The sequence below is a fragment of the Melopsittacus undulatus genome, chromosome 8, assembly GCF_012275295.1.
Source record: "Melopsittacus undulatus isolate bMelUnd1 chromosome 8, bMelUnd1.mat.Z, whole genome shotgun sequence".
NCBI classification, from domain to species: Eukaryota; Metazoa; Chordata; class Aves; order Psittaciformes; family Psittaculidae; genus Melopsittacus; species Melopsittacus undulatus.
This window is the reverse complement of record NC_047534.1, coordinates 51,925,639-51,938,118: the sequence shown is the minus strand read 5'-3', so window position 1 is coordinate 51,938,118 and position 12,480 is coordinate 51,925,639. Positions and strand designations below refer to the sequence as shown.

The window sequence follows — 12,480 nt, the reverse complement described above, 5'->3', positions numbered from 1 at the left end:
TGGGCAAAGAAGGTTTTATTCATAGAAGAGCTGAAGCAGCAGATTTGTCACTGAAAGGTGCCAACATCTGTGGTAGTGAAAGGCACTGTTAGGTCCTGTTTTACTTCTGGCCAGGTAAAGGTTCTCTCTTGGGAGTGACAGATGTCCAAAACATCTTACACCTTTAGCAATGTTTCTCTAATAGCAAAGGTAAGAAGCTGCTTCTGCATTGAGCCTCAGTGATGTTGGGAGGAAAAGTTGATTCACGCTGTCAGGTTTGCAGGAGGAGGGTAAAACAGTGGGCTAAGGTAACAGGGAAAGCTGACTGTTGTTTCTTACACCTAGAAGTAAAGGCTGCTGGCCTCAGTGGTGCAATGCAGACTCATCCACTAAACTATTGCTTGGCTTTCCTAGAGCCTGTCAAAGAAAGATGAAGACTAAAAGGCTCTGCTTCCATTAGGTGAGCTTTTAGAGCAGCCCTCTTGCTGGTCTAAGCAGCACTGAGCAAGTGCTTGTGTATTAATTCTGACAAGAGATCTGGGCAGCTGTTAACATTGCTTATGCTAGATTGTAATTGCCTAAGTGGGAGCTCTGACAGCTGATCTTATCATTCCCAACCTCAGAGAACACAATGACCCTTGTGCTGCAGGAGGGACCAGTGCGGTGGATGGGAGGACAAACTCCAGCCCACAAGTGCCCTGAGAGTGGGGTGTATGCAGCACATGCAGGATGCTGATGCGGCTGTTGGGACTCCCTGAAGCCGTCAGCAGAACCACCACCAACCTGAACCCTGCCATTGAATCTGCACTGTTAACATTCAGCTGACTTGGGTTTCTGCAGGATGCAGCTGGTCCTGCTTTTCCTAATGCCTCTTCAGCCCACCCAGCTCCTTCCTTTTTCCCCTATTTCATTCATATCACTTTGCACCACCCAAATGATTAAATAGCAGCAATTAACCCAGGTGCAAGAGATACACAACATAAAACCAGCAGCATGGAGAGGGTTGGCACAAACAAGACCAGTGTCAGCTTTGATCTATCAGCTCTGCCAGTGAATCAATGGGAGGTTTGTCCACTTCCTCTGCAGTCAGGATGCGGAAGAACATCTACTGGTAGGAGGTTCAGGGGGTTTTCCAGCACAGAAGGAAACAACGTGGTACTGTACTTACATGGTACTGTACTTACGTAGCTGTGCCTGCTCACAGGCCATTTGGCAATGGGGAGGCTGAAGCCTAGCCCTGTAGGTTTATGACCAGCAGGTATGCACAGGTTCTGAATGCAGGTTATTGCATGGAGACAACAGATTGTATGAGAACCAATTCCATGATTGTCCACTCCAATTTACAGTAATCTCCCTTTCTGCCTCCTCTGGCTGAGGAATGTCAAATGGTTCCTCCTGCTGAGCCAGCTGATATCCAGTTTCTCTTTATATTTCAAATGAGTTTTTAAGGGAGGAGGGAGACAGAGTGCTCCAGCCTTCAGAGTGTGTTAACATCAGGCAATATAGATGGAGCGTAATTGCTTCCATAACGCATTAGTTTATCGGATAAGCATTAAGATAATTGCAAGCACGTTGCTGTGGGTCAGATGTTAAGACTATGGATATTGTGGTATGTTTGGAGCTCTTGTGGCAGTGATATTCTGTGTAAATGAGGGCAAAAGAAAGGACAGGCCCACTGGAAAATGAAGTACTGACAGAAAAGAGTTATGAGGAACTGGTAGGTTTTCCCTTGTACCTGTTGCAGTCAGAGTGAATGACACCTTGGGGGGATGTGGCCCTAGTGCTTCTGTTTGTTAGGCATGTAATGGGAAACAGCAGATACTTGATAAGTGGGAACAGAGAAGTACAAGCAGCAATGTGATTTGAGTGTTCCTTTGGCTCTCCCTGATTAAAAACCAGAGGACACATGCAGGGCCATTTGCTTCCCCTCCCAGAACTGGATTAAAATCATTATTTCAGGTTTTACTGGTATCTAAATGGGAGTCCTTCTGGACTAGCCTGAAGGATTGGATGTGTCTGGTGTGTTTATAGTCCTTTCTGGCAGAGCTGCTGTAATCCTAAGGATCCCTTCAGCTTTAGGGACAGCCGTGTTCAAAGGGTAGCCAGGAGGAGCAATGTGTCTTCAAGGTTACGTGTTAAAAGCACAGAACAGGACTGATGCTCCGTGCCTGTCAATCAGACAGCGTGTGACCTCCAAGTCCCTACTTGTAGTTTTGCCTATTGGCTCAGTTCCCCTCTGCATTAAGCTGTAAACTCCCTCAAAATTGCTTCCACACGCTGAAGGGGGGAGTACAGAACAGCCTTGAGCACACTGGCTTTTCATTTACTGTTACTGATTCATCTAGTAGGCTCGTTCCTGTTCTGTAATGGATAGGGTGTGAGCTGTATCTGTGCCCGAGGATGATGCTGAATCAGAATTAGATTGGATTAAAGCATCTAACTAGCCTGTAGTGCTGACATCCAGCACCACTGAGCATATTTTCCTTCTCATGGCATAAGATGATTAAATCCTGGGAAAGAAGGATGTCCATCTCCATCTTTGCATGTGTATAGCAGTATAAGTAATGCCGCAAATTGTCATAGCAACTACAAAATAGGAGTGTTATAGGGAAAATAAGCAATGCTGTAATGAGATGAGTTAAAAACACATACAGTGACTTAACTCCAGAGCCCCCAGAGTGCTTTCTGGCAGCCTAAGGCTTGCAGGGAAGGTCAAGGCTTTAACTCTTAACCAGTGTCTCTTCTCTTCACTCCCATGAAGTAGAAACAGTCTAAAACAAGGGCTGAAGAAGACTCTTGCCATAGCATGGTTTCTAGTTTAACTCTCACTTTTACTGCTCAAAATAAACCCTGATCTCTTTATTTAGAGTGAACCTTTTAGGAATGTTTTTTTTTCTGCTCAAGTTATAAAAAGCTGTTTAAAATCCTGCCAAATTACACATTGCCTCTTTCAGTATTCCAGGGCCCTCCAACTCTGCACGTTTGTTTGACCCATCCATCTCTTTTACACTTACTAAAATGGTCCTGAGGTCCAGCTGGGGTTACCCTGCCTACTTGTGCTGAACTGGTTTTGACACTTAAGCGTGCTCTGCTTGAAAGGGTTTGTGCTGAGCATGCAAACTGTCCCTCAGACCACTCAGGAGCCAGCACTGGAGCCTGGCACCAGTGAGGTTACCTTTGTGCCTGTGTGGTTTTCCTTCCCCTGTCTCCCCACAGTGTCTTGGTGTTTTTACTTGGCTGCCAAAGGGAACTATTCCTGTTATTTCAGGACATGGCACAGTTTGCATTCCAAGTTGTGTCTGTCTCTGGGTCTGTACATGGGCTGAACCCAGGCTGCTTTGATGCCTGTTTGTTCTGGGCTGTCCCCTGAGGACAGAAATATCTCTCACTTCAGATGCCAACCATGTAAATGCAGAGCATGGCACTGCATGGGCCCTACCGCTTTGTCTGCTGCATGTAAAGAGATGGAAGGGAAAACACCTGACTGATGTGGGTCATCTCTCCCCACCTAACATGGGATCTCCCATTTGATTAAATGAGCTCTAAATTGTGTGTGTTTTAACACATTTCTGGAGCATTTATGCCACCACTTGCAAACTCCCTGAGTTTCTCAGGAGATTGGGGTGGGCTGAGCCATAGAACAAGGAACAGGGAAAGCACTGGCAGGGCTTGTGAGAACAAGGGAGTGAGGAGCAGGGCTGGAGCAGGGCTTCCATGGCACAAGGAGCAGAGGGACTGAGACGTGGGTCTGGCAGTGAGGAAGTGCGTGTATGGGCCAGTCCTCAGGGAATCCTCTAGATCCTTTGGGCTTGACAGGTCAGCCATTGTGCTAAACCCTGGGCAAACACAGGGGAGGGAAACCCTGCCCTGCAGCCCCTGTCAAATAAAGAACCAAGAGACAAAGGTTGGGAGGGGAAAGTGAGGCCCCGGGGAAAAGGGGCTGCACAAACGCTGCTGCTTTGCTTTGGTTCTTTCTCTGTCTAAAGATCACCACACTCAAGATGAGTGCTGGCTTGTTGAGGTCAGCAGTTACCTGTTCCCCTGCTCAGGTATTGCATTGTGGGGCTCAATATATTATGGGAGTCGCCTTCTCTTTTTATAGCCTTATTATAGGCAAAGCTTTTCTCGGCATGGAGAGGTGTAGACACAAACAGAGATCAGTGTGGCCTCATGACATGAAGTGACTGAAAGGTTGTCTGGATCAATTCCTCATGTAAAAGCCTTTAGTATGCACTTTGGAGCAGTGCAGACTGATGGCTCTGAGCTTGGTCAGGCTTACAGCTATGCCAACCTTCTTAGCTGGTGGTGAAGGCAGGTCTGTCAGATGACTCTTTAAGCAGGCTTGCTCTAGCCTTGCTGTTTTACAGAGTTGGATGTACTTGGGGTAAAGAAAAGATAAACCTCACCAGGTGTTGTTTGTGACAGGGGAAGGAAGCGTATAGCCTGCTGGCACTGTTAACGTGACCAACTCTGTGCTTCTGTCATCTCCAAGTTCAGCTTTTGGTGCTAAGACAGAAAGTGCATAGGGAATAAAAGGTTTTATGTGGCATAAATGTGCTGGGACACTGCAGGGAAGGTGAGGGAGCCCCTTCACCTGCAGCAGTGGCAACGTCACACCTGAGCAGGTCTCAAGCACCTTCTCTGGCCAAACTCATGGCTGTTTTCTTACAGGAAGACCTTGCAAAGTGATTAAGTGACATTATTCACAGCTGAGGTTTGGTGTGGCCTGTGCCAAGGGCCATCCCTCTGTCTGTCAGGCTGCCCTTCCATGAAGGTGAGGAGAACAGCAGCCTCCTCTCCTCTGCAGGGAAACACAGAAGGATGGGAAAACAGAGCTTTGGTAACTCATGCAGCCCTTACGTAGCACTGTTACAGCAGATGTTGTGCCTGGTGATGCTCTACCTCTGCTAGGATCAGGCTTGAAGCTTGAAGTTAACATGATCTGCTCAGTTTCTTGAGAACTGTAGCTGCTTCTTCCACTGTTTTCCAGCAGAAATGCTGCTGGGATATTTCCACTGTCAATGCTTTTTCCTGAAGGAGACAATGTACAAGTAAATGCACAAGATCTTCCCCTACCTGCTCAGTACGGATGAAAGGAGGCATGAGAGAGAGTTGCAGCTTTAGGTCTTAGTTGTGATCATTTGGATTCTACCTCTGTTTTCCTGCTTTAACATAAGCAAGACGACATGCTAATGCTTACCAGGGGTGGGAAGAGGGGCAAAGATGAATCCATGAATGCTTGAGAGATGTATGAGAGAGAACATGCTCGGAATGCCCAGGAGGAAGCTAATAATTGTGGCGTTTGCATGGAATTTGAAGAATATGGCCTGAGGCCAGCCCCTGAATGAGGGGATAAAAAGAAATATTCAGCAACAGCCCAATAGCTGAATGAGGCTGGGGCCCCATGGGAAGAAAATAGGATGTGATCCCAACATAAGAAACTGCATCGTAATGCAGCCACGAAAAGTGGGGGAGAGAAGAGGGGATTAAAATTGGGTTGGTGTTTTCTTACACAGCGGTTTTGCAACCTCATTTTGCTTATCAGAGCGTTGGGGGTGCAATACAAAATACACAGGTCTCCTTTGGCTGCTTCTGTCAGCAGCAGAAAGGGAGATGCTGAAGATCTTGTCCTAGATCAGTATTTAACCCCAGAAAGTTCTCTTTGTGACACGAGGTGAAATTTTAAAGCGCTTTGATCATTTAAAGCCCCTTGGTGGCAGTGGTGAATGTCCTGTAGCTGGTTGAAACCTGGTACTGGTGGTAGCAGCACCAAGGCTCAGCTTTAATGTGGCTGGAGTAGGACTGTGAGGGCAAGTTAAGAAATCACTGTTCCTACAGGTCAAGTAAATGGTAAGCAGATTCATAAAGGAAACACAGCAGGAACACATAAATACAAAGCTATCTCTGTAAATTTCCTGCTCAGTGTTTGGAGCAGAGCATACATCTGTATGCAAATGCTGGGGTTTGAGTACTTTAGGAAGTGTGCTACGTCCAGCACTTCTTAATGAACCCCACAGCAAATGTAAGGGGTACTACAACTGTCCTCGGGGCATGTCAAGCATGTTTGAGCACTGGGTTTTCCTATGGCTGGCTGCTGGAGCTTACTGACCCTAAGAGAATATAACTGAGCCCTCCGAGTGTCTTGCCTCTACCCTAATGCAAAACTGAAGCAGGGGAATAACACTCTTCTGTGAGCTGCAGGCCACAAGACCCTGAGGACAGTGAACCATAGGCTGGCTGGAAATAACTGATACCCCAGCCATATAAACTCATGTGCAGTGTGACTCAGTGCTGCAGAAGATGCCAGCCTGACCGACAACCACCCCACACACACACTTAATACATTTGTATGTCCCACTGGCTGCAGGAGATGCAGGCAACTTCTCTGTGATAGCAGCTGTTCTTCCAGATGTCTAAAAAGCAGCTGTTTACCTCAAGCTCAGAACAAGAGCTATGTGCTGTGCCGCAGTTCTGTGCAGTACACAGGATGTGACTGTACAGCATTGAGAAATCACTGCTACAGACATGACTGGGACTTACTGATGTGCCTATCTATAGCATGAAGTCTGTCTTCCATATGACATGGCAACGTACAGTCATGTTGGACTAGATGACCTCTGAAGGTCCCTTCCAACCCAAACTGTTCTGTGAGTCTATGTAACAGTACCATCAATAACTTAGTTGAGAGCTGATTCAGCTCAGTCTTGTCCTAAACTATCTTGCTCTGCAAAAGCAAAGAGTGCTCCTATTTGGTAACTACTGGTGTTGATTACAACCCAGCTCTGTGCTGGGGAGGAATGCACAAGGCTCTGAACAGCAAATATTGATAACCTGTCAGTCCTGTCAGCCACAACCATTTAGAAACCAGGAGGGGAGACTGAGATTAGACAGGAAGAAGTTCTTCCCTGTCCTAACTATGAGAGGGGTGATGTGCCTGTGGCAGGGGTTGGAACTGGATGAGCTTTAAGGTCCCTTCCAACCCAAACCACTCTGGGATTCCATGCAATTAAGGCTGTCTATATTTAGGTAAGAATTTTCTACTTTTTATTTTTCTGATGGTTTGTGACCATTTTTATTACATTTTACTCTTGGGTTTTCTTAATATTTATTAATTCCAGATTCTCAGGTGGTAAAACCTGAATCCAGTGTGAGGCAATAAGTAACAGCACAAATTGTCCAGAAAACTTGGTATGCTGAGGTACAGAACACTGCAAACAAAGCTCTCAGGCCTGTTGCTCAACTCAGGCTCTATAGAAGCAGTGATTGATGAACTGGTGTATATTCAGACATGTATTTATGAAGGGCAGGATTAGCCCAGCTATAAATGTCGTGCTGTGTGCAACTATAGAGTGATTCCAGTTAAGTGAGCCAAGCAGCATCAGTGTCAACTTGGAGTCCCTTACCAGCATTACTACCTCGTTTGGAAGCAGAACTGTATATAGTTTAGTCATGTGGTGAGGAGATGTGTATCATGTTTGCATGGATTTGCTGTTTAGCACTGGTAGTGCTGCAGGAAATGCTGAAGAACCCTATTACACTGAGTTAAGCTGAACAATGAAGACAGGGTGAGAGAGTTGGGCTTGTTCTGCTGGACACGGAGGCAGCAAACTGTGGAATGCTGTGGGATAATGCCATAAAGGATGCTCACAGTTAGGTTCCCAACTTTGTAGTGCAATAGTAACCTAAGAAGCAATAGTAATTCTTAATAAGGAGGCTGGGTATCTTAGTAATGTTTCTGGAGAGATGAGCATGGCTCCCTGCAGGCACTTTGATCCAATGCCATCATCAGGGTCTGCTTATTGCAAATAAACTTTTAAGACTTGTGCTGTGCTGACAGCATAAGGAATTCATTACGGGGGGGCAAAAAACCCAATTTGTGCAAGTTTTCGTCTAGAAAAGTGGGGAAAAGTGGGGAAAAGTGGTGTTTTTGCAAGCAGAGAAGGGCTGAGTGGGTCGGGACGGTACCAACAGCGCCTTAAACGGAGCCGGTGCCTTGGAGCGGCTGAATATCCCCTGGTGGGAACCCGTGGGGCGGCCCCGGCGGAACCGGTTACACCGCGCTCCCCTCCGGAGGTGCGCACGGGGAGGTTCTATCCCCGTGTCCCTCCTGCCCCCCGCGCCCCGTATACTCACGCCTGAGACATGGCCACGGGCTGCGGAGGCCGCTCCGGTTCCCGGGGCCGCTCCGGCCTGGCCCCGGCTGCCAGCGGCTGGTCCGACGCCCGGGCAACCGGACGCCCTGCGTGGGCCCCGTCGTTACCGCGGAGACGGGGCCACGAGGTGTGTGCGTTATCGCGTCCCGGTGCTGCTGCGCGGTGTGGGGAAGGATGGTCCCCGTTTCATCGCGGTTTGCCGCTGTTGTTTCCTCTCCGAGCACCCACAGAGACAAGTTTTTAGGGGTTTTCTATCCCCTACTGCCTAAAAACCGGTTTCTTACTGTTTGTGGGGTTTTTTGGCCCTTGCAACAGCTGGAAACCTGCCTCGTGTTCTGTACTTCCCCGTTGCATCCCCGAGCTGAGCACATCTGGATGCCAAGGGCTGCTGGGCAGTGACGTGTGTCTGCATCCCACCTGTGGGTACTTCACTCTCCTAGCTGGATGTGTTCCGGTTTTACAAATGTTAGCAATAGGGGAATGGGAGCGTGTTGTAAAGCAGTGTGTAAATCACAGCCATTGCCTCCAAGCCTGGGTTTGATGGGGGGGACAGAGCTGGTTTGCCTCTGTAAATGCTGGCAGTGAAACTGGAGTTGTTTTAAACACTAATCGTTTTAATTCATTGTTTGTGCACGGGGTGAGAAGCATCTGTTGTAGGGCATTAAAAGGCTCCACACTGAAAAAGTGGGGAATCAAAGCTAGTGAGACAGGATTACAGCACATTACAGGGGCTTGGGGAGGGGGGGTAATGCACTCCTCCGCAGTGCGAATGGGGAAGGGGGAAATGGAGCAGTGTGGGACAACGAGTGCTCTGCCAGCAGTCACATTATAGCCATAAATCTCAGGATGTCTGCATTCCTTTGCTGGTTTTATTTATTCCCCCCCTCCCTTGAAGCCCCATCTCACATAATTGGGTGAGAGTCTTGGCTATCAGCTTCTCAAACAAAGTTCCGAGCCCCCATGGCTTTGGAGGAGAAGGTTTCACATTGAACCTTGTAGGACCAAGGCCATAACAAAAAGCATCTGATGCACATTCTTTTCTGAGCCATGTGATGGTCATGCATGTTGCACGATTGCTTTTGGTGTATTGGGTTGGTGGAGTTTTGTTAGGAGTAAGTGAGCTTTGGGTACTTGTTTGCTTTTCCTTTTGGAGGGGTGTAAAAGCAGCATGTAATTGGCTGTGTTAATGTGAAAGTGGTTCTTCGTGCTGCTGCAGTTTGCATCAGGAGCTTGCCTGCTTCCTTTCAACGCCTGAAGATCCATCTGCAGGTTAGGGGGGCTCTCAAGCAGTAACTAACTTGTGTTTTGTTCATGTTTAATACCGTAATCGAGTCTTTGTAGCCCAAATGGGAACATTGCCTTTGTGTTTTCATCAATGTGGGCATTTACGCATCACTTTTCCTGCTGAACTATTCCTTTTCCAGCCAGAGTTCTACCCGCAGAGTCCCAGCAGTGCTGTTTCCATCAGCGTGTGTGGTTCTAAGGACCAATTTGGCCATAACCCCTAAGCAATATACCCTTTCCCATAGACCTTAAGTTATCATTCCCAAATCTCCAAGAGAAGGGGAGCAACCCTTGCGATTCAAGAAGTGAATTCAGGAATTGGAGTTGGAATAGAAAGTGACTTTGTTTCTCTTATTCTGGAATGCATCAATCAAAAGTAGCTTCTAAAATTAATAGCTAAGTAATATTCAAGACAAGTGAGAAGCTTTCTGAAGCAGTTGAAGTCAGAGCAGCAAGACGGCTTGATAAGATGTGGATGTTAATTATTAATCTGAATTTATTGCCCTGTGTTAGCACCTCGTTGTCACAGTGCAAAGGATGGTCTTTATTGCCTTAGAAACTGTATTAAAGATGGAGTGCCCGTTGCTGACTTCCACACCCTACAAAAAGCAAGCATCTGCCTTGAAAAGATGGAAATTATGGTACAGAAAAGTGCTGCAGTAAAATTAATTATGAAGTTAGCAGAGTTGATGTTTTTGCTTGTTTTCCATGGGAAAGGAGCCTGCTTTGTAGCCAAAATGGGAGTAGCATATGACTGAGAATAGTTAGTTTAGCCTAAGAAAACAGACACCTATAAATGGAGTAACTGGGGAGTGTGAGAGATCCTGGTTTCCTGTAGGTTTCCAGGTGAATCCTTGAGTTTGAAGTGAAAGGATGCGTGTCTCCCTGGCAGTTTGGACAGTGCTATCCCCGCAAGACTGCCCTGTGATGTATTTTTCTATCGTGGCTGCATCTCGTGCTTCAGGTTCAGGCTCAGGGGCTCTCCATCTCCAGCTTTCTGCTTCTTTATCTCCCTTCTCTCCCCTGGAGCACTGAATTGCAGCTGAGGTCCAGGAGGCCATTGGTCAGGCAGCACCATGAAGCATCTCAGTCTTTCCAGTCCAGGATCACATATCTCCTATAATCCCTACAGGCACCAACCATCTGAGATCACTAGGTACCAGCAGAGATTAAAGGATTTGTAGCTGTTATTCCACACATTGTATGTTTCTGTATAGCACTGATAGCGACTTCCTTGTTCAGATTGTGTTGCATTAATAGAACTGTGTTATTTAATCTATCCAGCAGGAATAGGTGATGGGTTTTATACAGCGTGTTCCTTCCGGCATCTGTAATTCCTTAGGCTCTTGCAAACACGAGCTAAAAGTTCTGCTGCCTTGGAAACTAGGTGCCATCATTCTTAAAGAAGTCTTGTATTAAGAGCTTAAGAGGAGACCAGTGAGCTTCCAAAGGGAGAATGTATGAAACTGGAGGGCCTTGTTCCTCTAGACTCAGGTCCCTGGCAAAGAGCTTAATGCACCTGTCTGTTATTGAGTAAGGGCTTAAGTAAAGCGAGGAGCATAATAGGAAAAACGTTCTGCCTTTGCAACTCGTATTTCAAAGCACTTACAAAGGTCTGGATTGTCCTTCAAGGCACAGGAGTGGGGTTTTTTGTATGCATTGCTGGCTCAAAGACCATGCAGTGGGAGAGGCTGCCTGGTCAGGGGTTTCTCCATCACACAGGATGGATGACTTAAGGCTCTGGGGGTAAAGGATCCTGTTGCTTCTTTGGCCATAGGGGCAGACATGGGATATCTGTGCTGCACCTCACTGAGGATAGGCTGGGGTGTGCTCTATGAAGCATCTCCTGCTGACATGAGGGGTTGCTGAAGGGGCCCATTTGCATGCTACCAATGAGCTCCATGAAATGGGTTAGGAAGAAGTGCCAGGAGGATGGGTTTTCCTGGATGTCTCACACTGAAAAACCACCTTGCTCCAGGGACCTACCCCATAGACGGCCTCTCCTGGAAAGGATGGAGGCTGTGACAGCAGGGCAACTGATCCCAAGGGAAGACCTGGTTACCATTGAGTTACACAGGGAAGTGAGGGTAGGAGCTCTGATGGGCAAGTCTGGGGAGATGCTGCTCAGGGTTTTGTTGCAGATGGGCATTTGTTTTACCTTTAGGCTTGGATTAAAGTGTGTAAAGGAGCTTTGGGCAGCTTTTTCCTGCAAGCTTGGGACCTAGGTCTGCCATGTGGCTTCAGTGCTGGCTACCAGCTCCTGCTGACAGGCAGGCAGAATGGCTGTGCCAGCTGGGCTGTGCTGACCGGTTCATTTAGCCTTGCAATCCACCATTGAGCTATTTTCCCAGTTAACATTAACTACTGGATGAACATGAGGTTTGCTGCTTGCTTCAAGGCTAAGCGAAGGGGATTTGTTGGCAGTCAGGTCTGTTAGGCTTTGATATAGCACCAGCGTGTTCATCAGGCCCGAGCATGGTACATGGAGGAGGAGGATTGGAGCAGAATTAGAAGGTATAAAGTTCAGATCTAATTTGAAGAATTTTCTCTCTATCACTTAAATGTGGGAAATGTTCCTGTGGTTTCAGGTATAAAATGTCACACTTCATAAGGAGCGTGCGTTTTAAATCTCAGCCAGATATTAAATGCCATGCCGCACTCCACTTCTCTCTTTGTTAGAAAGTAAAACCCCAAATCATCTCCACTGAAAGAATGTTGTTTGAGAAAATTAAAGCTTTCAAAAGAAGCTGGTTCAGACAGCACTGCCTGTCCATCATTAGGAAACATCAGGGACTGTATTGATTTGGTTCTCTATTGACAAGTGTTCATCAGCGTTCAGCAGTTTAATTATCTAGGATGCTGTTCTTAAAGCTGCCTGCTAGCACAGATCTAGCAGTCCGTCCAGACTGATAATTAACATGCACCAGATGGGGTTTTTGGTGAGAAAGAGACAGAAAAAGGGATCAGGATCAGGCTTCTGGCCATTATCCAAGCCATTTGTCAGTGGAGTTTTTAGGAAAGGGGTTGGCTTGAACATTTGGCTTGAGCTAGGAAATTTGTGATA

The 12,480-nt window shown here is 47.0% G+C and overlaps 1 protein-coding gene across 1 annotated transcript in view; it reads right to left on the bottom strand.

Annotated features, from left to right (window-relative positions):
- The window catches only part of IQCA1 (IQ motif containing with AAA domain 1), a 93,660-nt gene extending 85,479 nt beyond the window's left edge, over positions 1 to 8,181 (bottom strand). Inside the window, exon 1 of the mRNA XM_034065483.1 lies at positions 8,113 to 8,181. Coding sequence (XP_033921374.1) covers positions 8,113 to 8,123 — 11 coding nt within the window. The 5' untranslated portion in view covers positions 8,124 to 8,181. The remainder of the gene's footprint in view (positions 1 to 8,112) is intronic.
- Positions 8,182 to 12,480: the final 4,299 nt, after the last annotated feature.